A 16,825-nucleotide genomic window follows, 5' to 3' on the forward strand; every position below is an offset into this window, starting at 1 on the left:
GGAGAGGGGTTTTTTATCAATTTCGCGTACTGAATCGTTGGTACTGTCGGGTTAGGCATCCATCATTCTACCGATGAATGCAAACAAATTTCGGTTCGTTCAAAACCGCTTCTCTGGAATTTCGTACATGGGAGAATTTGCCCCGAGTGTTGGTTCTTGCGTACAGTATGTGATCTCGTCTTAACCTCATTGTATACATTCAAAAATCTCTTGAAACGCATGTACCGCTGCTCACCTGGAACAGGACTCATCTGTGACTACAGCGCAAGTCGGCGACCACAACATTCCGAACATACGTGGGCCTACCACGTGGATAGGGGGTAATGGGGAGCCCAGGACAAGTAATTACTCCAATTTGAAGAACCAATCTCTTCTCCACAATTACCATCACAAAAGGTAGACCTAGGGTGAACGCGGTGAGTTTTTTGAGATTTCAATAATCCGTTCGTGACGTTGAGATATCTAATCCCCCCTAACTTTGTCCTCGGCTAAGGCCCTATGCATCGTAAATTATGACGAAATGGTAACACGGTTATCAATTGAGTACAAGTAGGTAATACGAATATTTTATACACAGAATAAAGATTTGGGATATCTTGAAAAGTAGACAGGAAGGAAACCTCCGTTCTCGGAGAGAATAGTAACACGACCACCGGCCCCTAACCTTCCAAGTGTCCAATGATGAAAAAGAAGAGCTTAATATGCAACTTTTCGCCCATGTCAAGCGCTGATACATAAAATTCAAAATAACACGCTAGGCGTCCGGCGGCTCTCTCTTATATAACAATGAAAAGGTCCAAATATGAAGAGGACAGGAGTAAAAGTTAATGTGCGACATTCAGCGTTTAATCATGAAATAATCTTTTTTCCGCAAATTTAAGCACCCAGCTCATTCAATACCTGCTCCCTCAATACCTCATACCGTCGACTGTCAAACCGCTTCCGCTGCCACCCGCTCGCACGCAAGCGCTCAATGCGCTGTTTCAGCGCATCATCACCGCCACCAGAGGTAGACGAGCAGGAGGAAGGGGCCCGAATCGTGGAGGCGACGGACGCGGGCCGCGAGGAGGAAAATCTGTCTTCTCGACTGCGGAGCCAACTCTGGCCTAGTCCCGAACTCTGACTTTGGCTCTGGCTGTCGCCGTGGCTTTTGGATGAGACCGAAGACTCGTTATTATTGCTACTCGTGCTGGTGTTCGAGCGCAAGCTTAGATCGAAACTCGCAAAATCACCGAAGCTATCCTTCAACTGCGCCGATAATGCCTTATCGAGCGTGAGAGGCGTGAGCTGTGCCGAGAGTGGGCTGGTAAGACTCTCAAGCTCGAGAGTAGACGACGAGCTAGCGCTGGTTGACATCGGTGGGACGGCGAGATCCTGCGGAAGTTCAGGGACGGCCGGGGTCTCGGGGGTGTCGTCGTGCTCAGCTAGTAGGCCATTGACGGCGTCACGATGCCAGAAGACTTGATTGCGGAGAGCGGAGAGCTGCGCGCAGAAGCGGATCATGTTTTTGGTTTGGAGGAAGGCTTCGAGGTCGAATTTGGCTTCGTCTGGGCGAGGAGATGAGACTCCCGCGGCTAGAGGTACTTTAGGCGTCTCGGTCTCAGGCTCTTCCTGCGGAACTGGCTCTTCTTCGATGACAGCGGGCTCGGGTCCAGGGGCTGGAACGACAGGCGCGGGACTTCCTTGCGAGCCGAAGAGGAAGTAGTCTTCTTCCCATCCCAGAGTCGGGCTGTCCGGGCGGATGTACGGCTCGGACCAGTTTTGCCACGGCTTGGGAATCTCGATGGGTTCTGGCAGGCCCGAAAAGGACACCTTTTTCTTGGCCGGCTTAGCAACAATTTCCGTCTTATCACCTGGTGAGAAGACGGAGGTCCGCGGTGATGAGAGCGCGGTGCTAACAGTGGAGGCAGATGAACTGGAGAGCGAAGGTGAGTGCATGCTTGACGTCATCGAATTTGACGGCGAGAACGATCTCGTCTCTTGCACGGTTGTCGTCTCCTGTACTTTCAAGATCAGGTTGTCTGCCGTCTCGTAGTGGTGTTTTGCATCACGGAGCAGCTTGGTCCGATAAGCCGAAGACTGGGATAGGGGCCGCGCGCACATCTCGAAGGAGGATGCGGCGTAGAAGTGCAGGTAAACGAGATGCAGGGGCTCCACGTTGGATATATCCTTGAGGTTGTCAAGGATCTCGCAGCACCGTGCCGAGCAGGTCCGGTATTTGTGATTGACGAACTTGCGCTTCACCTCGTTGACGGCCTTTTTCCACTCGTCTGCCGTGTAAGGCAGGAGGGGCAGAGCAGGTGGCGCAACGGAGATGGAGAGCCGTCTCGTGGGGTTCGGTGTTGGTAGTGACTGCTGACGACGGTGGGCTTGTTTGGTTGTTGTTGTTTGGGCCATGGCTGTTGCTGGTCTTATTGCCTCGACCGGATTATAGATCACACTTGCTCTGTTGCCAGCAGTCGACGGGAGCAGAAGGGGTATAAGTCCTCCCATGATGGATGGATACCGCCAGAGCCGTTGCCGGGAAGTCAATTAAGTTGGCTACTGGAATCAACCGAACCGCGCAAAAGTAAGGCTGTGGAATTATACTTTGCGGGAGAGCGGTTCTAGAGTTCCTTCAGCATGACCTCGCCGTAGTAGAGTCGCCGATACGAGGTTGCCGAGGTGTCGGTTGCTGTGTCGCAACAAACTCAAGGTGGGCTTCTGACCCGGGAGGATCGTGGGGGATGATGGCCCGATTTGGGGTGGAACTGCGAGATTCGTCCCAAGTCGTACCAATGGCAATGCAAAAGGTTGTCCAGCCTTTTAGATCCCTCGTATCAATGCAGATAGATATCCGTTCCCTGAAAGTCACACCGAGATCCAACAGGGCTTGTTCGAGGCACCAACGAGGGCAAAATTTCCATGAGGTGTAACTGGATGTTAATGATTGATGTTGTTCGAGGTGTGTGACAACAAGGCCTAGACCGCACTCGAGTCTGTAATAGTAATAATGCAGATGATGAAGCTGGTACAACCCAGGACCGTGAAAAGCTCTTCTGTTTCAGGCACTAGCACATAACACCGGACTAGACCAGGCCGACAACAAGTCCCCGATTCGGAAAGAGGCGACGGCAGGTGATTTCAAGGACCCTGAACAAGGACTATGATCTTGATGTCGTTCCTGAAAAGTCGTCCGAACAACCAAATCAAAGAACGTAGTACCACAGATAGTAGTTGAAATGGGTTGCTCGCCTCGCCGAATAGATGTTTCAGCAATGCCGGACAACTGCGAGAACAGAATGCGCTTCCAACCCGAGCCACCAATCCTTGCCAAGTTTGGCTGACGCGTTGACAAACAAGCCGGGGCTTTGTAAATAAAAAGTAAAAAGTAAAAAATAAAAAATAAAAATAAGAATAACAATGAAGAACCTCGGCCTGGTGACAAGTTTGTTGGTAAGGAGGCTGGAGGCGACGGGCGAAGCGAATATAGGAACCAGGCTGAATTGAAAGTGTGAATCGATGCCGGTAAGGTGATATACACGCGGGGAGGGAGTATCGCAGTTGGCGTGTATGTAAGCAATCAGATGCAGTAAATTGGTATACAGGGTACAATAGTAGAACACAGCTATTTACGACTTGCGTAAACAGAAGAGTGACAAGAGAGAAACAAGATGTGAGATGCGAGAGAAATCAAACTCGAAAAAGAAACTAGGATGGGAAGGGGCCTTGCTTTTGTTTTTAGTATCAAACTCTGAGAAGAGAACCGAATGAACAAAGGGTCCCAAAGGCCGTTCGCTCGCACAAGCCGTGGAGTACGAATGTGCTAGTAATAGCTCGCCCATCAGGTAAGATGCACAAGCGGATCTTCACTCCCTGTATCTTAGTGCTCATAGCATCTGTGTGTTGCTGCGGGCCTGTCTGGCTGGTTTGCGCATAGCGTTGTCATGGTTGTCATTCTGTTCTAAATTCTAGGAACCAAAGTGGACATTGGCACGAGCCAACCAAGCACAAGGTTCTCAACAGTGGCCAGCCCACATCTTTATTTTTAATTTTTGGTTGAGTTCACGCAAACCAGCCGAGTTCAAGCGGGGCTTTGGGGAATTGGCGCGTAGTCGAGTGATGGTAAGAATTCTCTGTGTGGAAAGACGAAGAGGAAAATAAAAAAACGCCAGCCGTTGTTGTGGCCGTCGTTGGCGCCGACTGACGCCTCTTCCTGGCCCAACCTTGGAAGGTTATCTGAGCACTTGCAGTAAGTCTGCAGTGCCGGCCGGCTTGCTGCGTGCTGCAGGCCCATCCATTTGAGTCGTCGGTTTTTTTCTTCCTCATTTCCTAATCTAGACAGAACCCTCGCTTGGCTCGCGTGGTGCAGCTTTCCACGAACGACGGAGCCGGGCGGCGGCGGATGGTAGTCCGGGTCCGTTCCATCCTCGTCCACTTTCCAGTGATTGATGTAAAAGGTACTCAAGGACTGTTCGGGGATTAGACGGTGCCACAGGCCTTCGAAGGTCGTTCCCTGCAGATGATCCGTGAGGTAGGTTCCCCTGAACCCTGCCACCATCATCCAGTCGAGTGATTCCTGACGACGGCGTGCTTGGGTGCAGCATGAAATTCCTTTGACACATCCGGGGCTTTTGGAGAGCAACAAGCCAGAAATGACAGAGAATTCCTAAAACTGAACGTAGTGTCCGCTGTGTCCAAGATCAGAAGCATATACAACTAACAACATCGTGAATGCTATCGGCGGTGAAGCCGCGGAGCGTTCATGTAATTTCGGTGCTAGCGAACATCAAATCTTTGGTGCATTGTTGCAATGGCAGCAAGAGCCTCGAGCCACGAGACGGTTGAAACATTTACGAGCCATTCCGGCTGGGGGTCTCGGCTGTGAATGCCTCAAACTGGGATCTCATCATCATCATCCCCTTGTTGCGCACGGATCGATATCCGCTCGCGTGGGTGTCACAACAACAAACATGGCAGGGATTTCATATGGGTCACTGAATCATACACCAGCTTATCTCCGAGTATGCGGCTCATTCTTTTTCCCGACAATCCTAGTCTTCAGTTGTTTGCTGTGCAGGCTATCTTCCAAGGTTCTTACTTCACTGGCTTGCTAGTAAAGTTGGTGCATATCGCACTGACACACTTGCAGGGCGAGGCACAGTTGGGATGGATTTGCTCCCATTTTCTTTTCCGCACCGTTGCACTAGTGACGTTCTGGACGTCCGTGAGCGGTGGGGTATCGTTGACGAGACATCTAATGCCTGCGGCAACATCGAGTACCGTCGTTATCGTGACTTGGACATGACTGCAGTGTTCGTGTCGAAGCGAAATGCGGGGTGTTAACTGTGACGTCCTGCGTTACAACCACCACACGGTTCTCTTCCTAAAGAATGGCCTCAGCGGTGGTTTAGTTGAGTAAACATGTTGCCTTGGATATCGAATCTCACGGCTCGGCCTACTTAGGCTACTTTGCTACAGGTAGGTCGTGTCATGAGCAGATGCGTTTGATTCGTAACTGATAACAACTAAAAGGCTGGTATGCCTTTGAACAAGCGTCTGACAATTCCAGCGTTACATCGAGGATTCGCTTACAAGGAACCGTCTCCTGTCTTGCCCAGCAGTTTCTTGCGCCACTTTAGCAAAGTCGATCCCCACGCAGCAGGGATCTCAGATTCGGTCTATACCACAGCCCATGGGACAACTCCTCTATGGCCCTGCTGGATCGAATGATACGCTGGGCGACTCGGTTGACATCGCCTCCTTTGCAACACTATCATCTCTCGGGTTCAATTAATCACTTTATCGTCAGGGTTCCCTCCCTCCCTGTCTCCCTCCCTGTCTCCCTCCCTGTCTCCCTCCCTGTCTCCCTCCCTGTCTCCCTTCTCAAATCTTTCACGACTATGGCCATTGCGTACCCCACGCAAGCCTATCTGCTATGGTGCCAAACATCGCTGCTCCTCGGTTCAGTCGTCCCGGCCGGGGCGGAGAACCTGGACGGACAGGATAGGATAGGATAGGACAGGGCCACTTTGCGAAAAAATGACGATCTTGCAGCAGTCACCATTGACCAGAGGAAAAAGAACAAGCGACTTATGCAATACACGGCCGGCCCTCTTTGACCTACCTTCAGTAACTGTGCCCGTCCCGTCACATTCAAATCTATTCTGACATGTCAGGAACTCGTTTCCCTTCGATCTGTAATAAGTTTCGTGTGAGATGAATGCGAGTTCGTAATAAAATTATCCTTGAGGCGTAGTATGTCCATTAGCTTTTCGTTTGTATGCGTAACAGACGCTTATTAATTCGACGAAGCTCCCCACGACGGCTCGCTATCCAATTGGACAATTGGGTTGTAAACATAAAAAAGTTAGGTTTGGACGGAGTCTGACATGGGAGATTTAGAAGCCAACAGACCGACACTTGTGGGCCTACCATTCCAAGTGGAGATTTGGAGGAACGGGTTCCTGATGACGCACCAACTTCTTCTACAAAGCTGCAGGAAGGCTCTCAGACTGCGATCAACACCGGCCGTCGAATAGTTTTCTTATACATACGGCGCGGTAAGCTATGTTTATTATTCTTGTGGCAGTGGTACACCCTAGGAGATGTGCGAAAGCCAGCCAATTGACTAATGGAAAAGAGCCAAATGTATAACCTTTTCTAGTTACGGTGCGCCTTCGGGATATCTCTTAAATTTGATTGTCGTGAACACACACAGCACACCCATCCCGTCCCAACGTATCAACTGAGCGAGTCTGACCGTCCGCAACCCTCATAGGTCTGAAGCTACTACTTTGCATCTTGTTGCGGTGTATCAGCCGGTGCCGCATTAACAGGGACGGTATCAGTAGGTGCTGTGCCAGTAGGCACGGCAGATTCCACACCCGCCGCGGCCACGTCCGTTTCGATTTGATCGGCGCGAATGCCGTGGACCACTCTCAGACCGTCAGCCTGTCGCGTCATGTCATCCAGCACCTGTTTGCGCTGTAGTCTCTGCTTCACTTCCCAAGCGACATCATCTAGATTTACGAGCACACCTTCCTTTTCGGGGTGGCCGTCCCTCAAGCCCATTTCCTTGATCTTCACCTTTCCTTGGGCCAACTCATCCTCGCCTAGAACCACGGCGAACGGTACGCCGTTCACTTCAGCGGCCTTGAACTGATTCGGCAATTTCGGCTTCACCTTGTAGAGGAACTCGGCCTGTATTTGTGGTTAACTAGCTGTAAATAGAAGCATGTTTGAAACAATCCGGCTCACCTTGATGCCCGATTCCCATAATGTGGCACAGACAGACATGCGCTCTTTGAGCAGTCCAGTGAAGCCCTTCCCACCAAAGGCCATGACATACACATCCACCTCGTTGTTTCGAACCTGGGCGACGTTTTTGTCCGCCGCCATCCGCGCCTTGGTGATCGAGAATATTCTGTCGACGCCGAAGGAAATACCAACGCACGGAATCTGACCCTTGCCTGAGAACATGCCCACCAGGTTATCGTACCGGCCGCCGGCGGCTATGCTACCAACGCCAACTGAGGGGTCTGATGAGCGATCCTCGTCAGGATCTGTCGCCGACTTCTTGCCCTTCTTCTTAGGCGCCGGCGCCACTTCTTCAACTGCTGGGGTTGTGGAAGGTGCCGATCCCTCGGTGACAACTTCGTAGATGACACCTGTGTAGTAATCCAGTCCACGCGCCAAACTCAAATCAAATGAGACGGCCGGTAGGCAATTGAAGAATTCCAGATACAAGAAGAGCAGATCGAGGTCGTTCATGCCTTGCTTCATGGATTCGTTGGCCGCCATCTTCTCGTTCGCTCGAAGTTTTTCCAGGAGATCCTTCTGGCCCTTAAGCACCACCCACTCGCCGATCTTGTCAGCGGTCTCTCCGTCGAGACCCTTCTCCTCCGTCATCTCCTTCCGCACATCGGCCCACGGTAGCTTATCGAGCTTGTCCACCGCTGACGAAATTGTGCGAATCTTGTCTTCGGGCACGCCGCAGACTTGGAAAATGCCGTCCAGGATCTTGCGGTGGTTGAGCTTAATAGTGTACGTGCCATTCCAGCCGAGCGCATTGAAAACCTCGGTCACGATACGGATAATCTCTGCATCGGGCACCATAGCATCGTATGCGCCGGCAATATCGAAATCGCATTGGTAAAACTCTCGCATGCGACCCTTGGTCATTGCCGGCTGATCTCTTCGGTATACCTTGGCGATGTGGTATCTCTTGATGCTCTGGACATCCTTGTTCATGGCAAGCCATCTCGCGAAAGGTACGGTTAGGTCATATCGCAGCGAGCAGATTTCGCCGCCTTGATCGGCCAGGTCATAGATGAGCTTGCTGTCTTCGCCATATTTTCCTGCTAGAATGTCCCTGAGCTCGAATACAGGGGTGTCGATGGTAACGCCGCCATGGCGCTTGAATACTTCAGAAATAGTGCTGAAGATCTTGTCGCGGATAACCATGTCCTTGCCCTCCCCTGCGATGCTATGAGTTCTCCATAAATCCAATTGAAGAGAGCAAACAAGACTCACAGTCCTTGGTGCCCTTAGGGGTCTTGAGCTCGAATTTGAGGGCTTTCGGAGCCATGATGGGCGACTCTTCGGCTTGCGACGATCGACGGATGGTGGAGGTTGTAAACTTTCGCGGGGTATTGCTGAGCGCGTAAAGTGGCAGAATTCGAATTGAAGCTTGTGAAGCTTGTAATAGCCGTCGCGGGGCTCTGGCCGACCTGAAAATGCGCTGCAATGGGATAGTCATTCAACTATTTTCCAACTGCCCGTTCCTCTCCGCAAGAGCAAGCAAATTATATCGTCGTAAATTGTGTGAGTCAAGCGGGCCGCGACACAGGCGTCATTATGGTTTAGAGCTGCAAGGCTGACGATTTTCGACGTTGAAGTTGGAACGAAACTTTCCCAGGAGGAAGCCGATTGGTCAGGCGCAACGGTGGGCTGCCAGCCTGATCACCAAGTAGCGTGGCAGGCCGAGCCCGGCTCACCTTCAAGAACAAACAACGTGATGCACAGAAAAGCTATGGTATCATAAGATGGTCAATCATCTAGCTATTCTTATTAGCAACAATATGATTCTTCTTTGATTTATTTGTACCTTGAAAGTGGACTCGGGAAGCTTGAAGGTATTTTTGGGGCGATCCTAGGATCGGCATCGCGGTCTTGGGCGGCTCTTCGACGATGCAACTCTAATCTCGAATAGCTCTAGCATCATGGTAATCACGCTCTGGGGCAAGACTGAAATGGGTTTTGACATATAGCATGGCAGCACTTAGATATCGGAATCGTATCCACGTGTGAAATGGTCCAAACTGGGATTGAATCAAGCCACTCCTCGTTTCTCAAAATTTATATGCTTCGCGGTTTATGGTTCCACCCGTTTAAATCAGTTGATTCATATACTCCGTTCCCATGACTCCTGCTTGGTGCCTGACACAAGTTGATAATATACTGCCCATTTCCAGTTGAGATGCCAGCTCAACCTCGTCGCTACCCACATCATCAAACCGCTTGCCTGACTACAGGCAGCAAGGCAGCAAGGCCGACTTGGGAAACTTTCTTTCAGTGTTTCTCCTCGTGTACCTTCATCTAAATCCTCGGCTCGATTTCAGGTGTTCTTCGGCAAACACACGGTCTCCCCAATCCCCAGCTTATCACAGTCGAGTCCCACATTCACTTCGAGAAATACGTCAAGTGAAACCCCCCTATTCTCAGCAAGCGCCCAGCAAGTATCCCCAGGACGAATCGAATACGGAATAGCCCGGTCGCTGCAGTGCACCTCAGGTACAGTCCTCTCACCCGCCGCCGCCTTGTTCAGGTACCAGAACACGCCGAGCAGAAAGAGACCAATCACCAGAAACCAGTTGAACAGAGGCATCATCTCGTGACGCCAAGACACCTCGGGTTCGGCTGATTCGTATGGCGGCGGCGGGGAGCCCTCGAGGTCGATGTCTTGGTCGAAGCGTTCCGGTTGCGCCGGAGGCCCAGAGACGCGCCTCAATTGACCGTAGCGGCTGCCCGGAGCGCTCTGCCAGATACTACCGTCGCTGTCACGGAAGGTGTAGATCTCCTCGTCGGCGTCGTAGCCGATGCGCTCCATCCCCGAAGGGAGGCGTTCCTCGTCTGTGTCGTATTGAGACCAGCGACCCATGTTGATTGATGCGAGGTTCGTGATTGGTTGAGGTTGGGCTTCGTCTCTATTCTCGTACTGAGAGATATCAAATTGAAAGTATCGATTGGGATGTGGTAATAATTCGGCTGCCGAGATACAATTGGAATGCCAGTAGGATAATGGAACGACGGAAGTTGAGATGGATGGTGTGGTGAGTTGCTTCGCCACGTCCGAACGCTACACACGAATGATATGACGTCAAAGATTCCCGCATGAAACTCATGCACGCACCAACCCCAAAACACCTTCACCTACACAACCAGGCAACTTCTAACTAAACTATTATGCATTGACTTATGTCTCGATTGAAAATGCCGAGCGAGAATGCTATGGAAATACTTGGTAGGGTAAACTCATCCTGATACACCACCGCAAACAAGTCTACTTACAGACATCCTTTGTGCTTCCATCCCCAAAGCCCCTGAAAGACCCTGGAAGGTGAACGGCACCAGAAAAAAACATTGCATGTAGGTCTAAAGTTTTTGCAGACAAATCCAAGTCCGATTCTTCGTCGAGGACATCAGGGTCCTACTACATGTACGTCAAGTTATCTAATTACTACTCTATGAGCATCTAGTCCTGTATAAATTTGGTTATCCCAGAATCGTGGCCAATTACATCTGCCATACAAGCACGGGCGTGCCTATTTTGATAACCCATAGCGCATCAATGCGTAACACATACCTCTGGGGTCTCTGGAAGGGGTGTATTATCACGGGGAAATCCAGTACGTAATTCCAGGCACGACAAGCTGGGTTTTAATGTTATTATCTGAAGCCACAACTAGGAGAGGAGCATGAGATGCAAGTCTGGCAGCGACTTGGACAGGGCAATGGAGAATATGTCATATACCATCCCCCACCACCCCACCGGTAAACCTACACTATAATTACTTCAACTTCAATGATACGGATCTTAATAGAAATTGAAGCTATTTACAAGCCGATTGCACGAATAAATAGCGAATTGAATAGAGTTTTTTCAATTTAGCATTTTTAGAAGGTTACACGATACTCCACATCGGTACTACGGAGTTCCGGCAGCCGTAAAATTCTTGGGATATGCCCCTACGCACAATCACGTACGCGCTTGCGTTTCTACACTTCTGGCTCAACAGGGGGATACCAACGAATTAGGGAAGAATTGGCTCAACCGATTTGTCTCTAGACATCCAGAAATTCGTACCAAGATGGGTAGAAAGCAGGAGACAGCTCGATTCAACTAGTTTACACCAAAAGCCGTACATTGGTACTTTGATATCCGTGAGAGAGAATACGGCTGGATTAAGCCAGAAAATACAGTTAATGTCGATAAGGGAGGCATAATGGCTGGCTTTGGTAACTATCTATTAGTCTCTTAGGCAATTATCTATGCTACTTACTATACTATAGGCCTTGACGGGCTCGTATTGGGGAGTTCTGACGCCCAACAGAAGGCTATAATTAAGAGCTCACAGGGCCGTAGTTGGACTACCTTTATTGAAGCCACTACAGCCGATGGCCGCCTTCTAGAGCCAGGTATAGTGTTTAAGGGCAAAGAGCTCCAAAAACAGTGGTTCATTGACCAATTCCGAGAGATCTGTCCCCACTGGCGCTATATAACGTCACCAAATGGCTGGACAGACAACCATATAGGCCATCAGTGGCTTATTGACGTATACTTGCCTCAGACGCAGCCAGCAGACCCCTCTGATGCTAGGCTAATTATACTAGATGGCCATGGATCCCACGCCTCTGTAAGTCTTCTAGTTATTGCAGTATAACTGTACTAACTGGGCTATATAGGATGAGTGGATGACTACGTGCTTTATGTACAATGTATACTGTTGTTACTTACCGGCACACACTTCCCATGGCTTACAGCCAAATGACAATGGCCCCTTTAACGTATTGAAGTCGGCCTATAGGGCAGAAGTCAGTAAATTGGATAGAATGACGGATGCGGCGCCAGTTGATAAAGTCAACTTTATCCGGTGTTATAGTACTGCACGCAAGGCTATAACCGATAAGGTCATTAAATCTGGCTGGAGAACTACTGGAAATTGGCCAATTTCAAGGGCCAAGGCACTACGGCATCCAGAAATCCAGGTAGATGTTGATAAAAGGGGCACTCCACCGCCGCCACAAGCCCCTGGACTTGACAGTGATTCTACACCCCGTACGAGCCGTCAAATCCGCAACTTTGCGAACAAGTCAAGCCCACATAGCCGCTATAGGCTACAGAAGGTTGCCAAGGGGGTTGAAGCCTTAGAGGCAGAGTTGGTAGCCGAACGCACTAAGGCTACGGCATTACAGGAGGAACTAGACCGCTTGAAAAGGGGTAAAAAGCGCAAGTCACTGCCAAGTCCGAATCGCCGTTTTATAACAGTATCAGAAGCACTAGCTGCAGGGGAGCCTATACACCCTAATAACCGTCAAGAACCAGCCAATAATGGGAAAGTTGTGGAAGTTGAGGATGAAGGGGTTGATTCATCAGAATCAGAGGCTACGGCCGATGATTTGCCGGCCGCTGTAGTCACACGAAGTGGTCGTATAGTCAAGAGGTGGCGATATTCTTAAACTCCATAACAATAGCTACATAAAGGTATAACTACGGTATAAATAGCTTCAATATGTACGGAATTATGTGTAAGTAAAAATGTAGTGTTTTTGCAGTATTGTGCTCAATTAACGTTACCGGTGGGGTGGTGGGGGATGGTAGGAACCCAAAAAACCTCAGTGTTTCTCAGTTGCAATAACCCCCCAACCCCCTAGGCAATGCTTGTCGAATCCTGGCAATTAGAAGTTATCTCCAGACTTGGCTTAGAAATAACCGGCTCCGTAACCTTCAACACGGTGGTTGATGCTCGTGGAAGCACACGGGCGGGCCCCTTGGCTTACAGCTCCTGGCTACTGGGAAGGCAGAGTCCTGAAACCTAGCACTTCTGACTCTTTCTCTGAACATCATGTCAGATGTATTGATATAGGTCATCATGTTTCATGATCAACTGGTAGGAAAGGCCACTCTTTGTTAAGTCTGGAAGGAAATCCTTGGTAGCAAGTGGCGGAATTTCTAATACCATAGATTTTTAAACGCCATCAGACCTAGGGGCCACTTTATTATCACACCACAAGCTGGTTCTACACGCATAGTAGTGACGACTCACATAGTCAAGGCAATCAATCTCTTACACCATGTCGCTTCTCCAGTGACTACTCAGAGGACAAGCATTCTAAGCGGACCAGACTTGATGACAAGCCAGCCCCCCTGTCAAGCATAATTAAGTACTATCCCTAGCGATGAAACGCAACCTTAAATATACTTTTTGGCAATGCAAACCGGCATATAGCCCAAGTTCATAATGAGATACGAAGGCCCCGTGCTTCTCAAGGAACGGTTCCATCAGCTGGACTATATACTGGAGTATACGAGCAGACCACAAAGATCTATAGAGGATCGGAAGAAAGCTCCACTAACAGGTGTCATTTGCATACACTACAATCGGTATTGGTGCGCATTTTCCGATCTTGCGAAGAATCGAGAAGGGCAGGCAAATCAACAAAAGGCAACCGGTCAAAAGGGGGAGGGGTAAGCAGAAACCAGCGAGGAAAGACGAATATCCTAGCAAGCGGTTAGCTGGTCGAGTTCTATGCTAACAAAAGTATTGGGCTTGTTACATAAACCTGCTCGTTTCCGTGTTACTCCCGATGAAAGGGTCCGGACAACTTCCTCAGATGCCTCGGTTCATTGGAGAACAAGAAGCAATGACACTCCGGCCCCGGTGGAACATGTGCCTATCCGAAGAAAAAGGTATATCAACATGATTATGACGTAAGCTCACAACCCAGTGAATTGGATGGATGAGAACATGAGCATATGTGCTTCTAAAAGAAATGACTATTGGAGCCAGGAATTTCCCAACCATTGCTTGGGAATTACGATACAGAGAGTACATTCCAAAAAGTTCAAATGTGGAGGAGTTGTGTTGCTAATCACACCCTGAACATGCACTTCTACATGTACTTCCTATTGCTGGAGGCTATCAGTTGAGTTTCAGGTCACTAGTCTACTGCGCAGTCTTGACAAAACCTCAAGTCGGACATGTTGGCTTGGCACTAAGGTCTAGCGTCAGAGCATGTAGAAGACTTCGCTTGGAATGCCTTGATCTGATAACTTTCACATGCAAAAGGCTGACCTCCCACCTTAGTTTGTTAGAATCTTTGCGTACAACTGATTTCGCACTGTCTCGGGTATATGTGCCCTTTCAACTCAGCAGAAGTCATGTCTCATGGGAAGTGAGGCGTAAATTGTAGGTCGTATATGCCGAGCAGAGAGGCACGGTGATGTCAAGAAACTCGAGGCTAGCAAGACGAGAACCACAGTTCGGATGAAGAGGCTTGAGCGCGAGAACGAGAAGGCGAGGTGTAACGTGAGGTGGAAAAAGATGCGCTCCTTCGACGCAAAGATCAAAGACGGCTACGGGACGCTGAGGGAGATTCAGGGGCGAATAAGCCATGCAGCCGAAGAGGGATACGCCCACGCCGAGTTGCGGGCTCTCCACGAGGATAAGGATTGGTTGGTGGACCAAAACATCGCCCATCGCGACTTACTTGTGGATAGGGAGAGGGAAAACGAACGAACTCGTTCCTTACGGACGAAAAAAGGCAATGGTGTTGAAGATAATAGTCATTTCCCTGACACATAGTCTTAGACGTTAGTTTTCACGAGAAGAGGATGTATCTTACTACACGACGTTTGTGCTAAGCGTTCTACAGGTTCTGAAAATAGAGATTAGGACCCCATGATGGCCACCGGGCCCATCTTCCCATCTACTTCCAAATTCATCCACACGATTACATATCCTCCGAAGCAGTGGCACCAGTGATGATTTCGACCAGCTCTCCGGTAATGACGGCTTGACGGGTTCGGTTGAAGAGAATCTGGTACTTGTTGATCATCTCACCGGCGTTCTTGGAGGCGTTCTGGTTTTTGTTAGTTCTCTGACATTATTGCATCAGTCATCTCTCTGAAACACTTACGTCCATGGCGTTACGACGAGCAGAAATTTCGCAGGCATGTCCCTCAGCAAGAGCCCAGTAGAGAGAGTTGGCCAGACCGTACTCGCGCATGTTGGAGATCAGCTCCTCATCAACCTCAAAGGCAGAGAAGTTAGGCGAAGCGGTAATAGCGTCCTCGGAGTAGGCCTCAATAATGGTGGGCTCGTAGGCGGTAGCGTTAATGAACTTGTTGTAGAGAATCTTGATATCCGAGTACTCGTTGGGCAGTTGAACGACCTGGTCGGCGATTGCCTGAGCGTCGGAAAAGGTAGGGACATCTCTGCCCACACCAGCAAAGCTGAGCACAATATCCTGACCGTTGGTACGGGTGAGCTGTGCGCGGGCCTTCTCGCCGATGACGACGAGTTCAGCAGCGGGCTTGCCGGGTCCGAGGGTACGTCGGATGTATCGCGAAAGACCGGAATGCACACCACCGCAGAGACCCTTGTCGGAACTGCAGACAATGTACAGCGTCTTCTTGTCCTCGCCCTCGAGGGGTTTGGTCTCGGCCGACTCATAGACCTCGTTGGAAGCCTTGCCGTACTTTCCCGCATCGCTCATGGCTCGTTGGGCGCGGGTGAGTTTGGTTGAGGCCACAATCTTCATGGTCTTGGTGATCTTTTCGATGTTGCGAATCGACTTCAGTCGGCCCTCGATTTCTCGGAGAGTGGCATAGCCGGCTGCATTGGCGGTGCTGGATTGTGACACACGTTAGCTTTACAATAGAACCTAGCACCTGTGTCTGGGTATTGCTGCAGGGCCATGTGCAGCTGCTTGGTCGATGGATGCGAATTGCCTCAATCTAAGCTCATCCGAGAAACGGTTTTGAGGTGGGTACGACATACCGAGCAGGAATAGCCGCAGCTCCAGCTCGCAGAGCCGGTCGTGCCGCCCTTGAAAGCATCTTGAAAGACTAAGTGAATGTGTCCCAAGCCTCTTCCAGCAGTGGCTATTCGATCACGAGAGGTATTCGCGATCAATTGGTTGTTGGTAGTAGGGGTAGTCGAAATCGTTGGCTTTGACCCTTCAGAGGCTGAGAGCTCCGTCAGTCCTCCAGCCTATTTTCCCTCGCAACAATTTCGGGCCTTTGAGCTGGTCAATGCGCCCTCTATTCAGTCACCTCACGCCAAGACAGCTGAAGTCACCTTCTACCAAACTGTACTAGCAATTTCACTAACAATTTCTTACATACGGGGGTGGAAGCACCAACGTGGAAGGCGCCAATTGGAAGCCACGAATCCAGCAGTGGCTGCCAGACTCCCGCCCTCCAAGATTGGATCCACCAACTTCTGATTTCGGACTTTCTATATTCCCAATACGGCACCTTCACAGCCCCTTCACTCATCCAGCCATTCAGAAACGAGATCCACTAACAATTAATTGTCCTGCAGTGCCAGCACCAATTCTGCGCGAAAGACGACGGGGCGTTTTGGCGCGTTGCTGCAGTCCGCTGACTCTCAAGTGGTTCTTATTGTCCGCTGGCTCCACCAACCGGGGCAATCCTAACGAAGTCCAGACTTTGGGAAAGGCTTCTTTCTTCCTTCTTCTTCTCTTAGCACTTGCAACCCAGATCTCACCCCAAGTGCTCACTTTTCAATTACCAATTTGACGATTTCTTCATATTCCA

At 50.0% G+C, this 16,825-nt stretch overlaps 4 protein-coding genes across 4 annotated transcripts; all 4 read right to left on the reverse strand.

Annotated features, from left to right (window-relative positions):
• Positions 1 to 526: 526 nt before the first annotated feature.
• On the reverse strand, positions 527 to 2,493 carry BCR38DRAFT_465177 (uncharacterized protein; the record flags this gene model as incomplete). The annotated part of the gene is made up of 2 exons (XM_040862694.1): positions 527 to 978; positions 1,366 to 2,493. The coding sequence occupies 2 exons, from the start codon at positions 2,491 to 2,493 to the stop codon at positions 877 to 879; spliced, it is 1,230 nt and encodes a 409-aa protein (XP_040717194.1). The 3' UTR covers positions 527 to 876.
• A 4,278-nt stretch (positions 2,494 to 6,771) lies between these two features.
• On the reverse strand, positions 6,772 to 8,569 carry BCR38DRAFT_408191 (histidyl-tRNA synthetase-like protein; the record flags this gene model as incomplete). Its single annotated transcript, XM_040858241.1, has 3 exons — positions 6,772 to 7,182; positions 7,240 to 8,459; positions 8,515 to 8,569. 3 exons carry the CDS (start codon positions 8,567 to 8,569, stop codon positions 6,772 to 6,774), a joined length of 1,686 nt encoding a protein of 561 aa, XP_040717195.1.
• Positions 8,570 to 9,598: 1,029 nt separating this feature from the next.
• On the reverse strand, positions 9,599 to 10,141 carry BCR38DRAFT_340146 (uncharacterized protein; the record flags this gene model as incomplete). Its single annotated transcript, XM_040855756.1, has 1 exon — positions 9,599 to 10,141. One exon carries the CDS (start codon positions 10,139 to 10,141, stop codon positions 9,599 to 9,601), a length of 543 nt encoding a protein of 180 aa, XP_040717196.1.
• A 4,853-nt stretch (positions 10,142 to 14,994) lies between these two features.
• Positions 14,995 to 16,102, reverse strand: BCR38DRAFT_483878 (ATPase, F1 complex, gamma subunit domain-containing protein; the record flags this gene model as incomplete). Its single annotated transcript, XM_040863678.1, has 3 exons — positions 14,995 to 15,123; positions 15,181 to 15,892; positions 16,044 to 16,102. The coding sequence occupies 3 exons, from the start codon at positions 16,100 to 16,102 to the stop codon at positions 14,995 to 14,997; spliced, it is 900 nt and encodes a 299-aa protein (XP_040717197.1).
• Between the last annotated feature and the right edge of the window lie 723 nt (positions 16,103 to 16,825).

Source organism: Pseudomassariella vexata (genome assembly GCF_002105095.1).
Source record: "Pseudomassariella vexata strain CBS 129021 chromosome Unknown BCR38scaffold_5, whole genome shotgun sequence".
In the NCBI taxonomy this organism is placed as follows: domain Eukaryota; kingdom Fungi; phylum Ascomycota; class Sordariomycetes; order Amphisphaeriales; family Pseudomassariaceae; genus Pseudomassariella; species Pseudomassariella vexata.